The following is an 18,265-nucleotide window of genomic DNA, read 5'->3' as shown; positions in this document are numbered from 1 at the left end:
TCTCTCTCTCTCTCTCTCACACACACACATATATCATCATCATACCTTAATAATATATATACCCAATACCTAGGTATAATTGCCACAAGTGGGAACAAATTTAAAATACAATGTCCGATTCAAGTGGAATTTACAACAAAATGTGTTTATGTAGAGGGCATGCTGTTAGTAGTAGACAACACGACGAGTATAGTAGTGTGTGGGGGCACGGTGGCTCAGTGGTAGAGCGTTCACCTCTGGTGCTTGGGGTCCCGGGTTCGATCCCAGCCCCCGCCAAGTGAACTTTGTGGTGGACAAACACCGTGCTCGTGGGTTTTCTCGGAGTACTCCCGTTTCCTCCCACTTTCTTCATTCCACCATTTCACTCATCTCTCATTATCACCGTCTCCTTTAGCCTAACCGGCATAACCGTGGGCCGTAAAACTCAAAGATTTCATTTCATTTATAGTAGTGTGTGTGAATTTGATCTATGCAGGCCACACGATTGTGTGTTCCATGTCAAAACGACACCTGGAAACGCCTACTGTTCAATTACAAATTCGAGTGTGGTAGTACAGAAAGCAGATTGTATAGTTTCTCTGAATTACTGTCTATCAGTGTCACCGATGGTGTACACAATGGGAAACAATAGGGTCCTATAGAAGAATTATTCAGGCTGCCAATGCGATCTGAGTCCTCGCGTTTCTCTCACTCGATTACTTCTGATATCATCACCAAGAACAACTTCGGTGGTGTCAGAAGGGACCGCAGTGGTGAGGTGAATTGGGGACAGAGCTTTCAACAACGAGTCTTTTCTGTCTCAGAGAAAGTGAAAGACGTGTAAGTGTACGCAGCTTTGCAATTGGGTCTCACTCGGGCTCGCGTGGACTGATTCATATTCAATGGGTGTTAGATTCACTGATTTTAATTAGACTCGCGCTTGCTCATTCTTACACTCAATCGAGCTCGGATTAGATATCTTCAATAAGGCTCGTGCCAGCACAATCTCGCGCTCACAAAATTTCAATGGATTCGTGTCATTCGGACTACGGCTCTGGCTCGCTTTCTACTTACAAATAAAGGGTCGAAATGGATGAATCGAGTTGCAGGATGAGACTTAATGTACCTGATCAAGGATGTGAAAATATGTATATGTGCAAAGTTCAAGCGGCTGAGCGCCATAAGTAACGGAGGGGAGGACGGTCAAAGTTGGTGATTATTGAAATACATCAAATTAACTGTTGAATCGTGGAAATAGTTAAAGATAGACAACGCAAACGGTGGTAGTTTCACATATTGGTAAAACAAGGGGCAAAGTAGATCACGAATCTCCGCCATCTTGAAATTCACCATTTTGAAATCTGTGATATGTTTTGAAATGGAAATGTAGTCATGTGATATATCAATTAGGGAGAGCATATTCTCAGAAAGTCAATTAAGAACTTTGGTGATCGTTATCTGTACTTAATTGAAAGATTTAGGATAATCTTTATCGCTATTTTCGAAAAGCTAGGAGATTGCTACTCGTATGTTGAAAGTCTGGATTATCACGAAAACACATGTAAGTTAAACATATTTACAAGCCAAGAGAACTAACAGTGAATTTTGATATCCAAGTTGTATATTATTACATTATTATTATTATCAAATTTCACTGTTTGGTATCAAATTTCACTGTTAATTTTCTTGGCTTGTAGATATGTAATTTACATGTGTTTTCGTGATAATCCAAACTTCCAACATACGAGTGAGTATCAAGTCTCCTAGATTTCGTAAATAACTATAAAGATGATCTTAAATCTTCCAGATAAGTACAGATAACGATCACCGAAGTTTTTAATTGACTTTCTGAGAACATGTTGACCCTAATTGATATATCACATGGCTATCTTTCCATTTCAAAAAATATCACAATTTCAAAATGGCGGATTTCAAGATGGCGGCGGAGGTTTGTAATCTACTCTGCCGCTTCTTGTTTTGCCAATATGTGAAACTATCACCATTTGCGTTGTCAATCTTTAGCTATTTTCGCGATTCAACAGTTTAATTGATGTATTTCTATAACATAGCATAGCCCTTCTCCCACCAACCTTGACCCCCTCCCCTCCGTTTCTTATGGCGCTCAAATGCTACAAATTTGCACATATACATATTTCTATATCCTCTATCAGGCGCATTAAGTCTTATCCCGCAACTCGATTCATCCATTTGGACCCTTTACTTATTAGAAGGCTAGTGCTTACACGGGCTCGCTCTCAATTATTGACCTCACGAGTTTCAACACTGTGCTCTGCAGACGTACGAATAATTCAGCAGTGCTCGCACTTACCATACAACGACCTATTCCTAGCTTTCTGATATATATCGCTGTAGTGGAAGTATTACTAGTGCGTCGTACATTCATGACGCCAATCCTGTCCTCCGACCTCAGAAAGCTTTGCAGTATCCCATCTATCAGTGTAACAACTTGCACTCCCACACCACAAGGATAACCCAGCACGATTCATTGCCTGCACAACCTTTCTCCCTCTTCCCTCCTCTATTATGTTTCCGGATCTTAAGTCAAATCAAGCAAGTGTAGAACATAAAAGGACAATGCTTCACCGCCAGACTGACTTCAACAACGACCATCATTCAGCTATCCAGTTACGTCAACCTACAGAGAAGTGGGATATCATGTCTCATACACGTTCAGCATCTATACGACAGTCTATCTGCCCGAACATCTGCTTGTGTGGCCGCTTGGGGTGGTTATACGTGCTATTAAAATTAGTACTGTATATTCTGCGAACCTCTGTATAACTTGTTCGGGACGTTCCAGGTGCGCATGTTGGAATCATTAGCACTTACCTACCGGGTGTAAAATATATTTAAGTGATTGCTTTCACATTCTGTATACTCTACATAATTTAGTGGTTTAAGAGCTACTTCGTGAGGTTCTACCTAATCATTTAAACTGCAGGTGTGATCAACTCAATATTAAGGCAATTAACGAAAGATTTTTTTTTTTTTTTTGTACTTTTTACACAATAACTTGTTAGGTTGTATCGTTAACACAATGAAAGTTAGCTCGTTTGATAACTTGTTTCCTCTTTCGCACGATTCCTGGGCGAAGTTAGCTATGAACTGGAAATTAGATATTACTTTATTTTCCAGAGGTTTGCAAATGCACCAGTAATGGACACGCGAGAAATTAAACTACGTGAGTTGGGGAGTAAGTCATGACAACTTAGTAATATTTCAACAATCGAAGAATGCATTAAAAATATGTTATATACGACTGAAAGAGTATTCATAACGGATATTTTGTTGGTAGGAATCGTGAAAGAAAACCCAAATAAACCTGTGACACACACATGTATTTATGCACGTATTACAAAAACTCATCTCATTGCGATATGAGTTTACCCTCAAAATACGTCATGGCAATCCAGTAATTTTTAACGAAATGCAAATGCGAACGGAAAACCCGTATTGCGGAAGGAAGCCTGACACCAGTAACTTACCCTCTGGTTAACAGATGGCTCTGTGTTGCACTGAATGAGCACGGGAAGCTAGGAAAACAGCTGAGTGTCAAGACGTGGTGTGAAATGGAAGCTACCAGACAGGAACAGTGATAATGAATCAAAGTAGCCGTTCTCCGGGGGAGAAATGCGGATGAGTGTCACCAGGAATCGGTAGAATCGTTACGGAATAATTCTCTGCCATATCAAGCTGTCGTAAGATAGATAGCAGCTTCTCAGCGATGACGCCAAACAACCAGTGACAGGGAACGGTCAAGCCAGCCTGTCAGTGTGCGGAAAAATATGTCACGTGCCGTGTTGGAACATCTGTTGGAGAACGAGAAACGATGGATGTTGAGTGGATTGAGAAGCGTACCGTTGATAAAATTTTGAGCAAGATCTGAACGTATGTAAAATTAAATCTAAATGAGTTACACATGCTCTCACGAAAGGTTCAAAAGTGGACACGATATGCAGTTTTTTCCAATCACCTACAGCGCTATGACAGTGAAGGCAAATATATATATATATATTTTTTTTCTTTTCTTTTCTTTTTTTTTTTTTTTTTTTTTTTTCAAGATCATCGCCATGGATGAATTCTAAGCCACGGTGTATGAACCTGAGTTGAAATCGCAGTCCTCAGAATGGAGACATCCAGGATCATCTGGTCGGCAGAATACCTTGTGCACAAGACTGATGGTGTTTGTACTATATGACAAGGCGAGTACTTTTTTGTCACTTCGTTCCTCATGGCACCACAGTCACATCAGTGTACTACAGACTTTCTGCAGCGATATGTATGACGTGTGTTTAGGGAAAAGCGTCCAGATCTACTACTAATGCAATCATACTGCACGATAATGCAAAGCCACGCAAGGCAGTTTATGTATGGGACTTACTGCAACGATGGGGATCGAAAGAGTTGGAGCAGCCAGCGTGTTCACCGGACTTGTCACCGCCGTGTAATTTTGACATCCCCAAGATGAAGAAACCACTGTGTGGTAGACTATATGCGACCTGCCAGGACATTGAAGATGTGCGCCAACATATCAACCGCTTCGGGCATGGTTCGGAGAACAGTGCTGCCGATAGTATTCAACGTTCTCCACATCGATGGAGAGTGCTGTGGACAATGTGGGAGATAATTTTCAGGGTTTATTATAATCAGACAAATTTTTATAACATTGATGGTAGCGTCTTTGGACAGTGCAGGAGATTATTTTGAGGGTATATGATAATGAGAAGTGTCTTTGTACATGTTTTTGATACATGCATATATCACAGGATTGCTTGGGTTTTCTATCATAATTCCTACCAACAAAATATCCATTATGGATACTCTTTCAGTTGTATATAACACACTTTTAATACATCATTCGACTGTCGAAATATTACTCAGTTGCGATGACTTACTCCCCAACCCTGATATATCGGTAATGAACACCTGTCTTTGGCGAAGGGAAGTCAATAGAAAAGCTTATACAAAATGAACTACTCATATACTAACAAATAATTAAAAAAAAAAAAAAAGTCATCCTGCTGCACTTCATTTATTCTAAGAAATAGATTTTAAAGCTCAACAAAAATTGTGAGTGTTATTTAAACATTATGCAAGCACATAGAACAATAATATTCGCTAACAAAATGAAAAATATTTAGTATATACGAGGGTTGATTCAAGGGTCACGGAAATTTCTTTCTCGTGAACTGGGAGCAAGAAAAATCTAAGACATACAAAGTGTGTGGTATTTACATCTGAATGTTGTCACCAGATGCTGGAGACACCTGTAAACAAGAACGAAAACACAGGACACCGAATAATGTTTCATTATGGCATGAACTACTTGTACAAAGCAGAAACATGAATGTCGCGTCGCATTATCGCACTAGTATGTTAAGTACAAGTATACACTATTCACTAGGCACCCATAATATTCATAGCTCATTGCCAGCCATGGAAAAAACGCTGAATATCATTCAACGAATGTGACTCACCAAAACATGTTATTGTTGCTGAAATCTCTCCAAATCGATATTCCATGTCTCGTGGCATATCCATTTCTCTACTTTAAGATAAGTGCTGTCGCACGCACTTCAAACCACTTTGCCACATGTTTAGGCCCTTCTTGATTATATGGCCCACTGTCGATGGAGAAAATTCTATTTGGTAGACTAATTCTACCACTGTCCACATGTCCTCATTTCGGTCACCATTTTTGTCCTCGGACACAGGAGATCCACTGTCAATCAACGACCGAAGCTGGATGAGGTTCACACCATCCACCTGGTGGCAACATTTTCAAATGTATATCTTAGATTTTTTTTTGTCGTTCCCAGTTCACGAGGAAAAAAAAAAAAAAGGCCAGGACTTGTGAATCAATCCTTGTAAATAAAGTCACAGAACTCCGATGTTATTATTGGTACTTAAAACTATCTCCTTTCTGTTTGTCTTTCTTCTCATGATATTCTCTCCATTATTTGAATGAAATGACGATAAGGAAAAAAGTAGCCAAGCTCTTTAACTTGCTTTGCTCTGCGCTTAAACGGGCTAAGGATGCCAGTCGAACGAGGAGGACTGACAAGGAGACTTACGGAAGTGTCACTCACCGATTCTAATGAAACTTTGCATACTTGTAGAACATCGAAAAATAATCGACACGTATATATATATATATTTCGGCAATGGTGAAGATTTAAGGGCAGAAACCACCCTTTGAACGTCAGGGGTGGTCTCTAAGCATAGACAGAAAACAATCATTCAATATAGAAGAAACATACTGCCAGGGGGGTTTTGGAACAGCTGGTTCAGAATCTGACGTCAAAATTACAAAATTCAAAATCGCTGATCCAATATAGTGATTAACAATTACAAAATATCTTCTGGTTTGAAATTCTCTGAACTTAGCCAAGAACAATTATAGTTGGCAGGGGTTACTATGAGAAGGTTGCAGACCGATTTGAAACACCTTTATTTTAACGGAATGTTTGATTAAAGTGAGTCTCTGCACCTCTCCCTATTCCTGATGCTTATGTAGAGTGAGTCCCCTCGCCCCTCATTATGTGAGAACTTCACATATCCTCAATTGTTGTAATTATGAATTTATTGAGAAAACGCTTCACAGTAATGATATTTTGTAAAAGATGTGTGTGATGCATAAACATTGTTTACACCAAGCTCACCTTATTACAGCAATAACTATGACAAATGGCAAAATGCAGCACAATGTTCTTCCAAATAACTATTTTTGTATCACGCATATCTAAGAAGATTTGCAAATCTGGGAGAAGAAAACTGATTATGATTAACTGATTTTGATCTAAATTATATTACGGAAATGTAAATTTATGTTATAGTTATAGAGTACAATATTAGTAGAATGTCTCAAGAAGTTTTTCCACGGCCTAAAGACGAACACATCAAGAGGCTGAATCCTACCAGTTGTTAATGCCGAATGGTTTCTATTTTGAGGTACTCTTTTGTTCGTAAAATAAGTTGAGAAGTTGGTTAATTGTGACTACTCTACGAATCTAATAACAAAATAGACTTTGCATTAGACGCTGGGAGAAAAACTTCTTGAAACCATGATCTCACAAGACCTAATGTTAATTTTCCCGAATTTGATGTTTTCACTAGGACATTTTCAGATTAAAAGAGGTGGTTTTGGACTATAGGGCCAAATGTTACATTCTTCTTCTGCAAAATGATGAACAACAGTGATAACAGAATACCATTTTCAGAAATTAAAGGTTGTATGGTGTAGCTGAGAGTCATAGATTTATTGACTGTGCCACAATTTCTACTGTTTGTGTCTCTGTAATCGCTATAGTGAAAGGTGCAGAAACCCACTTTAATCAAGCATCCCATTAAAATGAGTACAGAAAGGAGTTTCAAATTGGTCTGCAACCTCCTCATATAATCTCTGCGATCTATAATTGTTCTTGGCTAACTGTAGAGAATTTCAAACCAGAAAATATTTTTTTAATTGTAATCATTATATTGGATACGCCATTTTGAATTCTGTAATTTTAACATCAGTTTCTGAATCAGCTGTCCTAAAACCACCCTGGCAGTATGTTTTCTCCTAAATTAAATAGTTGTTTTCGGTCTATGCTTAGAGACCACCCCTAACGTTATAAGGGTGGTTTCCACCCTTAAATCTTCACCATTGCCGAAAAAAAAAAAAAAGTGTCGATTATTTTTCGATGTTCCACAAATGTGCAAAATTTCATTCAAAATGGTAAGTGACACTTCCGTAATTCTCCTTGTGAGTGTATGGTTATCAGTTAAACAGCTTGGCTGGAGTAACGTTTCATCAGCGGAATTACCGGACCACACAATTTTCTTGGTTTTGTCGAGTTTCCACTTCCTTCGGGTTCCGGACTTTCGTCACAGATTAATTTGAAGTTAGAGATTGCAAACAAGGATTCGGTACATCCATATTATCAACGTTATTAGATCCTTCGTTTCCAGGAGCGACCAAAGTGTTCCTGTTTGTTTGTTTGTTTGTTTGTTTGTTTGTTTCTCTCTCTCTCTCCAGACTTTCAACAGCAAATGATCTGACTTACCATTCCAGTCCCTGAACTTTGGAAATACTTGAGCTTTTCTCCGTCGATGAAATTCTTCTCCAAAACTTCCGGCGAGTTACAAGTTGTTGGCATGAAGTCGCCATTACTAGGCACATTCACGGGTATACCAGTAATGGCCATCCTCTCTAGAAGGAACGTTAAATCCGGTTTTGGTCATGTGATGATGTTACACAGAATGTATTCATTTATTTGAACGTGACCTAACAAATGAGAACGGATGTTTTGACACTACGAACGAAAGTACAAACTCACTTGTATTTCCATCTGATAGCGAGTGTGACTCCTACTGATGGATGTGTCGGATGTAATGTCTACAAAAAACAGTTTTTTTGGTTAAGAATTCTTGCCGCTGAATGCACAGCCTTCTTAAATTTGTTGCGGGAGATGTAGGATAAATTCCCGTTGGTAAGAACGCAATTACCATCCTTATTGTGACCATAATTTCAGAAGATCCAGTCACATTTATAAAGCTTTCTTTTTTCCTTTCTTTCTTTCTTTCTTGTCATGAAGCAGTCTAATGAATTCTGTTATAAATTAATAATAAATCACGAATTTTGTTACTTGAAATTAAAAATGTGTGTATTGTTTCTGCCAAGCTCTGGCTCGTTTCTGAAGCCTTGGCCACGCAAATTAGATCAGAGTAATAATTTCTAGTTTTCTTTCACTTAAGTGGATCAAAATATTCTACTCTTTGTGGAAAATCTTACTCGAATTGGCTAATTCATTCCCCAATTATTGACAAAACAGCACTTAAGAAGTTAGTGTGACTTGCTCCGAACAATACTATTACAGACAACACATGATCATTTACACTTTATCAATGTACAAATGTACAGGGCGTCTACTGAGTTTCATTTTCAAAATTCCAGCATATTTCCAGTATCTTCAGTATAACTATCAGCAAAATTCCAATACCTAATACAATGATTTTTTTAAAGTTCTTTAGGAATAATCACACTTTTGATAATTTCAGGTTTGTAACTGTTTTACCATCAAAAGAATATTTTATTTTTAATAAATTTAGTTAACCTTGATTTTTTTTAAATACAATGAATTTTTAACATTTTCTAAAATCTCTCAAATCCCCTCACAGCTCTCCACTCCACCCATATCTTTAAATGTCTAATTACAAAATGTATACAACTCTTCCTTTCGAAAAATTTACAATCTCAATGGATACAAAATTGTTTCTAAGACGATTAAAACAATTACAAAAAAAGTATTGTTGACAAATTATCAGTTTCATGATTTTTCCAGTATGTGGATCAAAATTCCAGTATAATTCAACTATTTCCAGTATTAGTATACACCCTAATGTATCACCCATAACTTCTGATTAAAAGTGTACTAAACAGAATTTTACGAAAAAGCGAATTCTTGAACATGTTATAATTTGACTCACACTGAAATTTGAATGTAATTGTTTGTCAAGTGGATCATGTTTGTAAACTTGATAATGAAGCCAACTCACGAAAACCTTCAGGCCGGGACGGATGACATTGTCCTGCCAATCCATCTAAATTGGAGGCAAGATAATGTAAGACACTGCCTATACTGTAAGGGTTGATTTTGCATGATGGTCAATTCATCCACCAGCTGCACACTATTCACGTTTCAATCGTTGTTCGGTGCCCACCTAAACCTTTAGAGGACGGCCAAAGATTTAAAAAATCGTAGACCTTCACGTTGGCGGTCCTAGTAACTCTGCTAATTGTCACAGGGACATGCACTATTCCTCGTTCGAAAGCTTATGGAACATAAATTTTAACGAGGTAACTTTTGTGCTTTCCCCGTGGCAAACCCATAGAAGACGACGACGAAGATGATCAACAAATAAAAAATAAAATTTTTTAACTTTCTTTGGGACGCTGGCAACACTGTTATGAATCGAACCCATAACATATTATGGGATCGGGGGGAGGGGGTACAGAAGTTACCTCGTTGAAATCGTTGTTCCATAAGCTATCCAACGAGGTATCGTTCATATGTCTGGGACAAATAGGGGCGACGCTAGGGCTGCGAAAATGAGACCAGACAACAGTCCCTATCAAAGAATATACAGGGTGACTATAGTAGGTACGAAGTTCCGAATTTATATCTGCCTTGCTATTGGGAGCGCGCACACACACACACACACACACACACACACTTGGTATGTATATATATATATATATATATATATATATATATAATTTCACCCAATGTCTGGCCTACATGTCAGATTCTATTCCTGTGAACGACACAAAACAGAGTTGCTAGAGGTTCAACAAGGTCAAATATGAGGGTTTCCTTTGTTTAGAAAAAATATACTGAAAAAAGGGTAAATTCCATACCCCGCTCATTCAATTCCCCGCAAGTCCAAGAGCCAGCCATATACAGGGTATCAGTAGTTAGTATATTCGTTTATCTCGATATCAAATTTTATGCTTGTAGCTCCTTTGGAAGGGAAGTGACCTCCTCAAATGCAGAGTAGAGGAGGGGAAACTAAAAATACCTAACTTTCCCCCACTGCTTCCCCCGTGGTGCCCCCATATGGATGAAATGCATATCATTGGAAAATGTTATCCTTCCTGAAGAGATTGACACCTAAGTCATCTCTTTAGTTAATTAGGAGATGAGTTACAGAGGTTTAAACTGCTGTTTCTGTATCAGAGACAACCGTCTATATCACATCCTTCATATCCTCGGTGTTGTATACGGACACAAAACACAAAAACGTTCAGGATAAAAATTCTCGGATAGGGACCATTGGCTGTTCAATTACATGCTTATGAAGTACTAATTACATGACACTAATTAATTCAATTCATATAAGAATCAAGAATGAGAAAAAAAAAAACTAATTTCACACCGGATAACATTCTATAGATGTGTTAATGTGCGCATAAATATTCACTTCGTTATTTGTGCATCAATTTGTTATATTTTTTACGAACAAATCCAAACTAACGGTTTCAAGTATTGTAGTAAATCACGTCCTTCATAATATCAAAGTTCTCAAAGATGTTTTACATACTAAATGATTTGCTATACATACTTCGGGTTCATTCTTTAGAACTAGCCTTTAACAGTATTTAAGAATTTCTAATCGATTTCTAACCGTAGCTCTAAACCAAAATGTTTTTATGTACCACAACATCCATTGTGTACTTCCTGAAATACATATTTTGCGTAAATTCAAGTGAAGTTGAAGTTCTCATGAAGTTCCTTTCATTATAATTGACAATTGAATCAAGAAAGTTAAAGCATACACTTTTGTTTAGTTTCTTTGGGCCCACTCTGATTGTCGAATTATACCTTGCACTGTAGTTAAGAATGACATAATGAGTAACATTGGTTGGTTGATAAGAGTTTAGCATCCCTTTCAGCAGCAAAGCTATATGAGATGTGGACATACAGTTTAACGTGGAATTTGAACCCCATGAGCTTCCACCAGGAATCGAGCTCGGAATCTTACGCACCAAAGACGCATACGCTAACCATATAGTTAGAACGGAGCTCATAATGCGTAAGAGTTAACGGTAATGTGGAAGAAAGTACTTTCATAATAATGAATATGCTGCACAGTCAACAGTAAATAAAAATTCTCACACGTTAAAACATCCAAAAGAACAAAATATGAGAACGGTTTCGTCACGGTTTTGAACACTGAAATACTTTTGCAAATAACGCAGTTACAGGCATTCCTATTCCCTGACTACCATCAATAACAATATGCTATTATTCAACTACTTGATTGCAGCCTTTCATTGGGTGATGAACTATTTTAAATTGAATGTCCCATTTACTTACGACTTGACTTTATTTCCAGAGAGGAGAACTTTTGTCCATACTGCTCTGTTGCTCGCTGGCAAATTTTAAGTCATTTAATGCTCTGCTCATAATGCGTAAGAGTTAGTGGTAATGTGGAAGAAAGTACGTAGGTAGGTAAGTGGAAATACGTAGGTAGGTTCCTTCTTATTCATAATTTAATTTCCTTAAGAATCTTCGTTTCAGAAATTTCCTAAACGCGCCTCTAAAAAATGATAAAGTTGTCGAGACTCAACTTGTTGAAGATTCAGTACTATTTGGCACGTAATCAAAATTGGTGTGCTTGTCCCTCTATTAGGGCACTTCTTGTTTATTGTAATATAACAGAAAGAAATGAACAACTTTTAGGTTAACATTACCTATATTTCAGTTTCCATTTTTAGAATAACACGCAACTGAAATGCAGGGTGCGTTTTATGAGATCCTCTATGCAGCAGAATATATGATTCTTATGTGGTAAAATGTACAATTCTTTAGAACTATGAAGAAGGTATGGATATCCCGAAAATTCAGTTTTGTGACATCTGATGGATAGAAGTATAAACAAACGGAAGTTTTTATTCATTGAATCATTATCTTCTAGGGTTAAAGATTATGATTTTAATTTTCTTCATCCAGTTTCAAGTTATAGTTTTCTGTCCTAATGAAGAACGATTCACACATGTTCTTATGGATAATGGAAGAACACGGGTGTATTCTACCTATCCGGTCCGTGATAGCTTTGCTTTAGTAATTTGAAGTAGAATATAAACAATATCTACGCAAAACAACGTTTTACTAAAATAATTCCTGTGTAACGGTTTCGCCAACTATTTACACCTCTTAGCTTCATCAAACAGTACATCAAGTACTGTGTTCGATGAAGCCAAGAGGTATAGAGAGTTGGTGGAACTCACATATGAATTATTTTAGTAAAACGTTTTGTTTTGCTCAGAGATTGTTTTAATTTCACTTGAAGAATGTACTGTTATTTACAATTTAATATTTAGTTTCCTATAGATGTTTCGATAGGTTTGAAGTGGCGTGAGATGGGGGATTTTCCCCTTTAAGAGTACCTTACTTCTAGGTGAGTTACACCTTTTCATCATGCCGATATAAGATTATTCTGTATGCTATGTTTCACATATGTATGTTGTTTCAAACAGTGGCGTGAAAAGTGGTAGTGATATTTGTTACAACATAAATATGTGAAGATCAGCATAGAAGATAATCTTAAGTCTTAGCCCCGAAGAATACACGTGGGAAGTACTGGAAATATCGGCTAAAAGTACAGAAAAAAGATCAATATTGAAATTAACTGTTATCATCTTATAAGAACAAATACCTTTATATATTTCTGATACAGAGAGGGGATCTCTGTAGTAATTCTTGTATCATGACATTAATTTTTCAAATCTTATGTCCGATTTTACGAAAAAAATTTGATCCAAAATTAGTTGATTTTTTGAAGTTTTTGTAAAATGCCTAGACCAAAGCGTAGTGCAGTTTTGAATTCGGAGTCAATATATTGAGAAATTTCCAGGTTGCTTCTTTTCATTTCTGTAGTGTGTGTCTCAAAACCATCCTTTCTTCCTAAATGAAATTGTTGAGGTCACTCTCTTGCAATATAATACGGAAAGGGTGTAAAAGGAAATCTTTCTAAGCATTAACTTTGGTTAAAAAGAAGTGTGCTGACTCCATGAAAAAAATAGAAATTGCAAATGGTTGTTTCCCTGAAAATCCCGGAGATTCATAAAGTTAATGCTATTATTGCGTTGTTTTTCTATGGTGTATTTTAAATTGTCATGTAATCCTACTGAAATCGAAAAGATTTGATAAGTTTTTTCCTCCCTGAAAATCCCGAAGATCCATAAAGTTAATGCTATTATTGGGTTGTTTTTCTATGGCGTATTTTAAATTGTCATGTAATGCTACTGAAATCGAAAAGATTTGACAAGTTTTTTCCTCCTTGTATATAAGCAATCAAAGATCAACATAGCGAAAATATCTGGTGTATTTGAATTTTCTGAGTTTAAGAATTTTGAATTCAAAATAACTCATAACTACAGTGAAAAAACTAGACAGACTTCCCATAGTCAGACACTGGCTCTGTTTATAAATTTTGTTCTCAAATGTGAAGCAACTATGTTTCAAGCATTCTCGTGACTTGATAAATGAATCCGAAAACTTATTTTCATGTAACCAATGTTGAATGCATTGAATGGCCAAACTGATGGGTATGGATTTGAACATATTGACATCAATGGAGATTAATTTAAGATCGTAAGTGTTGACGCTACACTGAATATGGGATGAACGCATTAATGATGTAATTTAACACAACAACAGAATTAACAGACACTATTGATCACAAAGTCTCAATAATCATCTTCATTCATTTCTCTATGATTATTCCATATAAAATAAAACAATTATTATCAACGACATTTTCTAGAAAAGGCGTAGAAAAATGTGAATATGCGGAAAATAATGTAATGAGATTTAATCACGAACCTGCACGCAATGGCTATATAAAAAGTACGCTATTATAATTATCACACTCAAAACAGAATACAAGAAATGGTTCGCCACATTCTGGTAGAGTTTTAACTCCAAGATTTCAGTCATTTGGCGAAAATAAAATGTATTAAACAAAGAAACTATATTACATACAATATAACCTTTAGGAATTAGTTTAAACTACCAATAGACGAAAACTGAACATAACAGTGTTTTGATTTTAACTCTCTAATTGCACTTTAAGGTGCTCGTCTCACGATATATATTTAATCATACCTGTGTCTGTAAAAAAAAAAATTGTAGAAGGTAATCAAAATTAAACTTACAGAGCCAAGAATGGCAGCAAGTTGAATAATAATTCGATTGTCATAAGAAACAGTTCAGGATCGACCTTCTGCGCCAATAATTTTTTTTATTCTACTTTAATGACAGCTCATTCGTGGCTAAGTGGTTAGCGTACGCGCCTTTGGCGTGGGAGACCCGGGTTCAATTCCCGGCGGGAGCTCATGTGGTTCGGATTTCACGTTAATCAGTAGGTCCTGTTTCATATAGCCTTGCTGCTCAACGGGACGTTAAACTCAAAATCAACATTCTCCTTCAATGACACCGTCAAATGTCTCAAAACCTAAAATATTTTGAAAGGAAGGTTTAGATCTTCGTACAACAAAGCTTCAAGTAATTCCATAACGTAAAATTTGCACAACAGTAAATAAGTTATGATACAGTATTATCTTCTAACGATGCGAACAGTTAAGAGTCACAACTTCTTAATAATCCTTGAACTTTTGTTTATAAATTAACTTTCGAAGTCTTATCTAGAAGTCTTAAGGGAATGATTATTTTTTCTTTCTTTTCTTTAGCGATACTTTCTCTAAATCTGTTTTTTGCATACAAAGTCATCATATAAACAATTTCGAACTTCAGGTGCTGAATGCCAAACATTACAATAAATTACGATACATTCTAAGTAGTAAGCAATAAGAGTACATTATGAATTACAAGTATTGTACGATTCACGCACATTTCCGAAAAGTTTCAAAGTTTCTAATGTACTTTTAAAATTTAGATCGCTATCTCGATAGTAAAAACTGTTACATGTAATCTCCATGTAACAAAAGTATCTAATTTATATTTTTATTTAATAACTACGAAAACTTCAAGGCTTATTTTTATTGCAATTTCTTGGATATATTTGAAATTTGCAATGATTTTAAGTGCACAGTGTTTAAGAATAACTTACCAGATACAAATCCAAAAGGACGATAGCCATAAATTGCTTCACTAACAATTGGACCAGATGTCTTGTCTAGAAGTATGAATATTATTGTGTAAATCTAATTTCACATTTTCTAAGGTGTGTTTAAATGATTTTTTTTAAATGTTTGATGATTTAAATTTACAAATTCAGCAAAAAGAAAATGTAATCTACTTAAAAACACTAACAAAGTACTATGAAAATAATATTCTTAAATGTTCACTCATTTAAATATTATGCCTTTAGTTAGAATACTAGTTTATTGTACCACAAGTAATTCAAAAGTACAAATAAAATTTTGCATTTATTGCACAATAGATAAATCAATATGATAGTTATTACAGTTAAGTGCCTTTTCCCTTGTACCAGTCGAGTGCTTATTAAACACTTATTTACAAGCCATGTTCTTGAGATACTTTTCAAGCAACTGTCCTTATTTACATATAAAAATTAAAATTAAAAAGAAATCTCAATTCAGTTCAGTGCAAAACAGCGGAAAATTAGTTGCATCGACGAGCATGTTACATGGAGGTTACACTATACAGAGTACACTTCCGGCAATCAAATCCATTCACTAAGTTCGTTTAAATATGTGGTAATTATTGAAACAATTAACTCCCAATCGCTGCCTTGTAATTCACAACTCAAAATATAGCGAATATGCATGCACAATTTCATCTAATCCTCGACCACAACCAAAACCGCTCTACTCTTCTTTACGGTTCTGAGAAACTGCAACTAAATAAACATTAATCTACTACTTTCCAAAGAACAAAAGAAATCGAAAGCAGTGTTAAGTAAATAAAAATAAAAAAGAAGCGTTTAGTAAATAAAAGATAAAAGTAATTTATAAGAATAAAACAATAACTACAAGTTCAAAGCTACATACTGTGTATATTTACATCACTTATATTGAAGAATTAATTTTTTTGATTTATTAAAGAAAAAAAGAAAAAGAAGAATATAGTAAATAAGAGACTAACAATATTTCATCAAACTTCTGCGTTCTTAACCTTACGTTAAAACAAATACAAAAGGGCACAATTCACTACCCTTTTTACAAGTCCCCAATGAAGATATCGCTCACCTATAATTTCGAATGCTGAAAGGACGACGTCCTTCCTCTGAGTGTATACATGAAGTTCTCATGACTTTTATATATATATATAAAGAATAATTAAATGTCCATACTTATTGAAATGAAATATATGTTAGAATGAAAAATCATACTTATCCTTTATGTACTGACATGTACATTCATTGGTATCGTTCAACATACGACCAGGATATTTTTATAGTTTTTCTGTACAAATACTACAACTATTAGTCCTTGTTGAAATATATCCTCACGACGATGAAATTTTGGATATGCATAAGGAAAGTAAATGAATTCCACTTAGTTATTAGTTGACAAAACACACACCCAGCATTCTACCAAGACACTGAATCAGCTAGATATCTGGAATCAGTCGATATTTGTAATACAGGGTTACCAAATTTGAATTCTCTTCCAGTGTTTACAAAACCTCTTTCTAAGAAAAATTTGTGCTGAAGAAAAGAAATATATATGTAAGTGAATATAATTATCTTTAATTAAAAATTCAAAATATTACGGCAGATAACGTGTCTGATAAATCATCGACGTTATTAATATAGGATTTTTATTTATTTTTTTAACTTCAGGTTATAGATCGATCCAAACAAAAATAAGCGGCATGTAAATGTAATTGATAGGCATGGTTAAAAACCTTAAACTCTCATTGCACTCAAAAAATTTACCCTACACATTATTTTTAAAATAAATTATTCAAGTAACGATTATTTATTAAGTATATGCTATTCTTGAAGAAAGCAAGGAAAATGAAAAATTCGAGCAGATAGAAGATGCGATTTTGCACATTATTTTGTAACTGTAAATGCCTCCATAAAACGATTTTGTTCTTGCACATTATCAACTTATATATATATATATATATATATACACCACACCTGTAAATTACGAAGTATCTGCACTATTGTTAATAAACTTAGTTACTGAGAAATCCACTTTTTGTCTAACCTCTCTCTGATTAACGCAGACTTTTTTCTCTGATGATGAGAGAGAGAGAGAGAGAGAAAACAGCTTCTTCTAACTAGCGGACTTTCTGTGTAACAGTCCTTAACACTACGCTTATTTTGAACGAAGTTTTTTTCTTGTTTACTGGAGCCTTTAATAAAAGAATTATTTTGTGGACCATAATTTTCCTGTAAGAGACCACGAGGTTAAATGCGGGAAAGACAAGTGAGAAATCTACAGTTTGAATAAGGGTAAGGAACATATCAGAGACTTTACCGGGATCAGCATTATGCAACTAAGCATAATGCATAATGTTAGGAGCTTCAAATGTTACACAAAAAAAGTATCCATTGAGTCTTTTTTTTTCATCAGAACAAAATATACTACGTCAAACACAGTGAATTTAAACAAGGAATGGGATTTCTTAGTAACAAACTATTACCAATAGAACTAGACAACAATTGACATTTTTAAATACAAAATCATTTTTGACGTCAACGTGTAAGTAAATAGCAATTGCTTCATCCCGCTCTAATAATTTTCAGAACCTTCCGATTCGCTTAAACGCGTAGTGAT

At 35.6% G+C, this 18,265-nt stretch overlaps 1 protein-coding gene across 3 annotated transcripts in view; it reads right to left on the bottom strand.

Annotated features, from left to right (window-relative positions):
* Positions 1–18,265, bottom strand: part of Cnot4 (CCR4-NOT transcription complex subunit 4) — a 73,216-nt gene that overhangs the window by 11,768 nt on the left and 43,183 nt on the right. For 2 of the 3 annotated variants that reach the window (XM_081759350.1, XM_081759352.1), the window contains exon 9: positions 15,619–15,684. The exons of the other annotated variant lie outside the window; for it this stretch is intronic. In XM_081759350.1, coding sequence (XP_081615476.1) covers positions 15,619–15,684 — 66 coding nt within the window. The remainder of the gene's footprint in view (positions 1–15,618; positions 15,685–18,265) is intronic. 3 annotated transcript variants of the gene reach the window in all.

Source organism: Thermobia domestica, chromosome 5 (assembly GCF_964235325.1).
Source record: "Thermobia domestica chromosome 5, izTheDome1.hap1.1, whole genome shotgun sequence".
Taxonomy (NCBI): domain Eukaryota; kingdom Metazoa; phylum Arthropoda; class Insecta; order Zygentoma; family Lepismatidae; genus Thermobia; species Thermobia domestica.
Note: the sequence above shows the minus strand (reverse complement) of the source record. Positions and strands in the feature narration are given on the sequence as shown.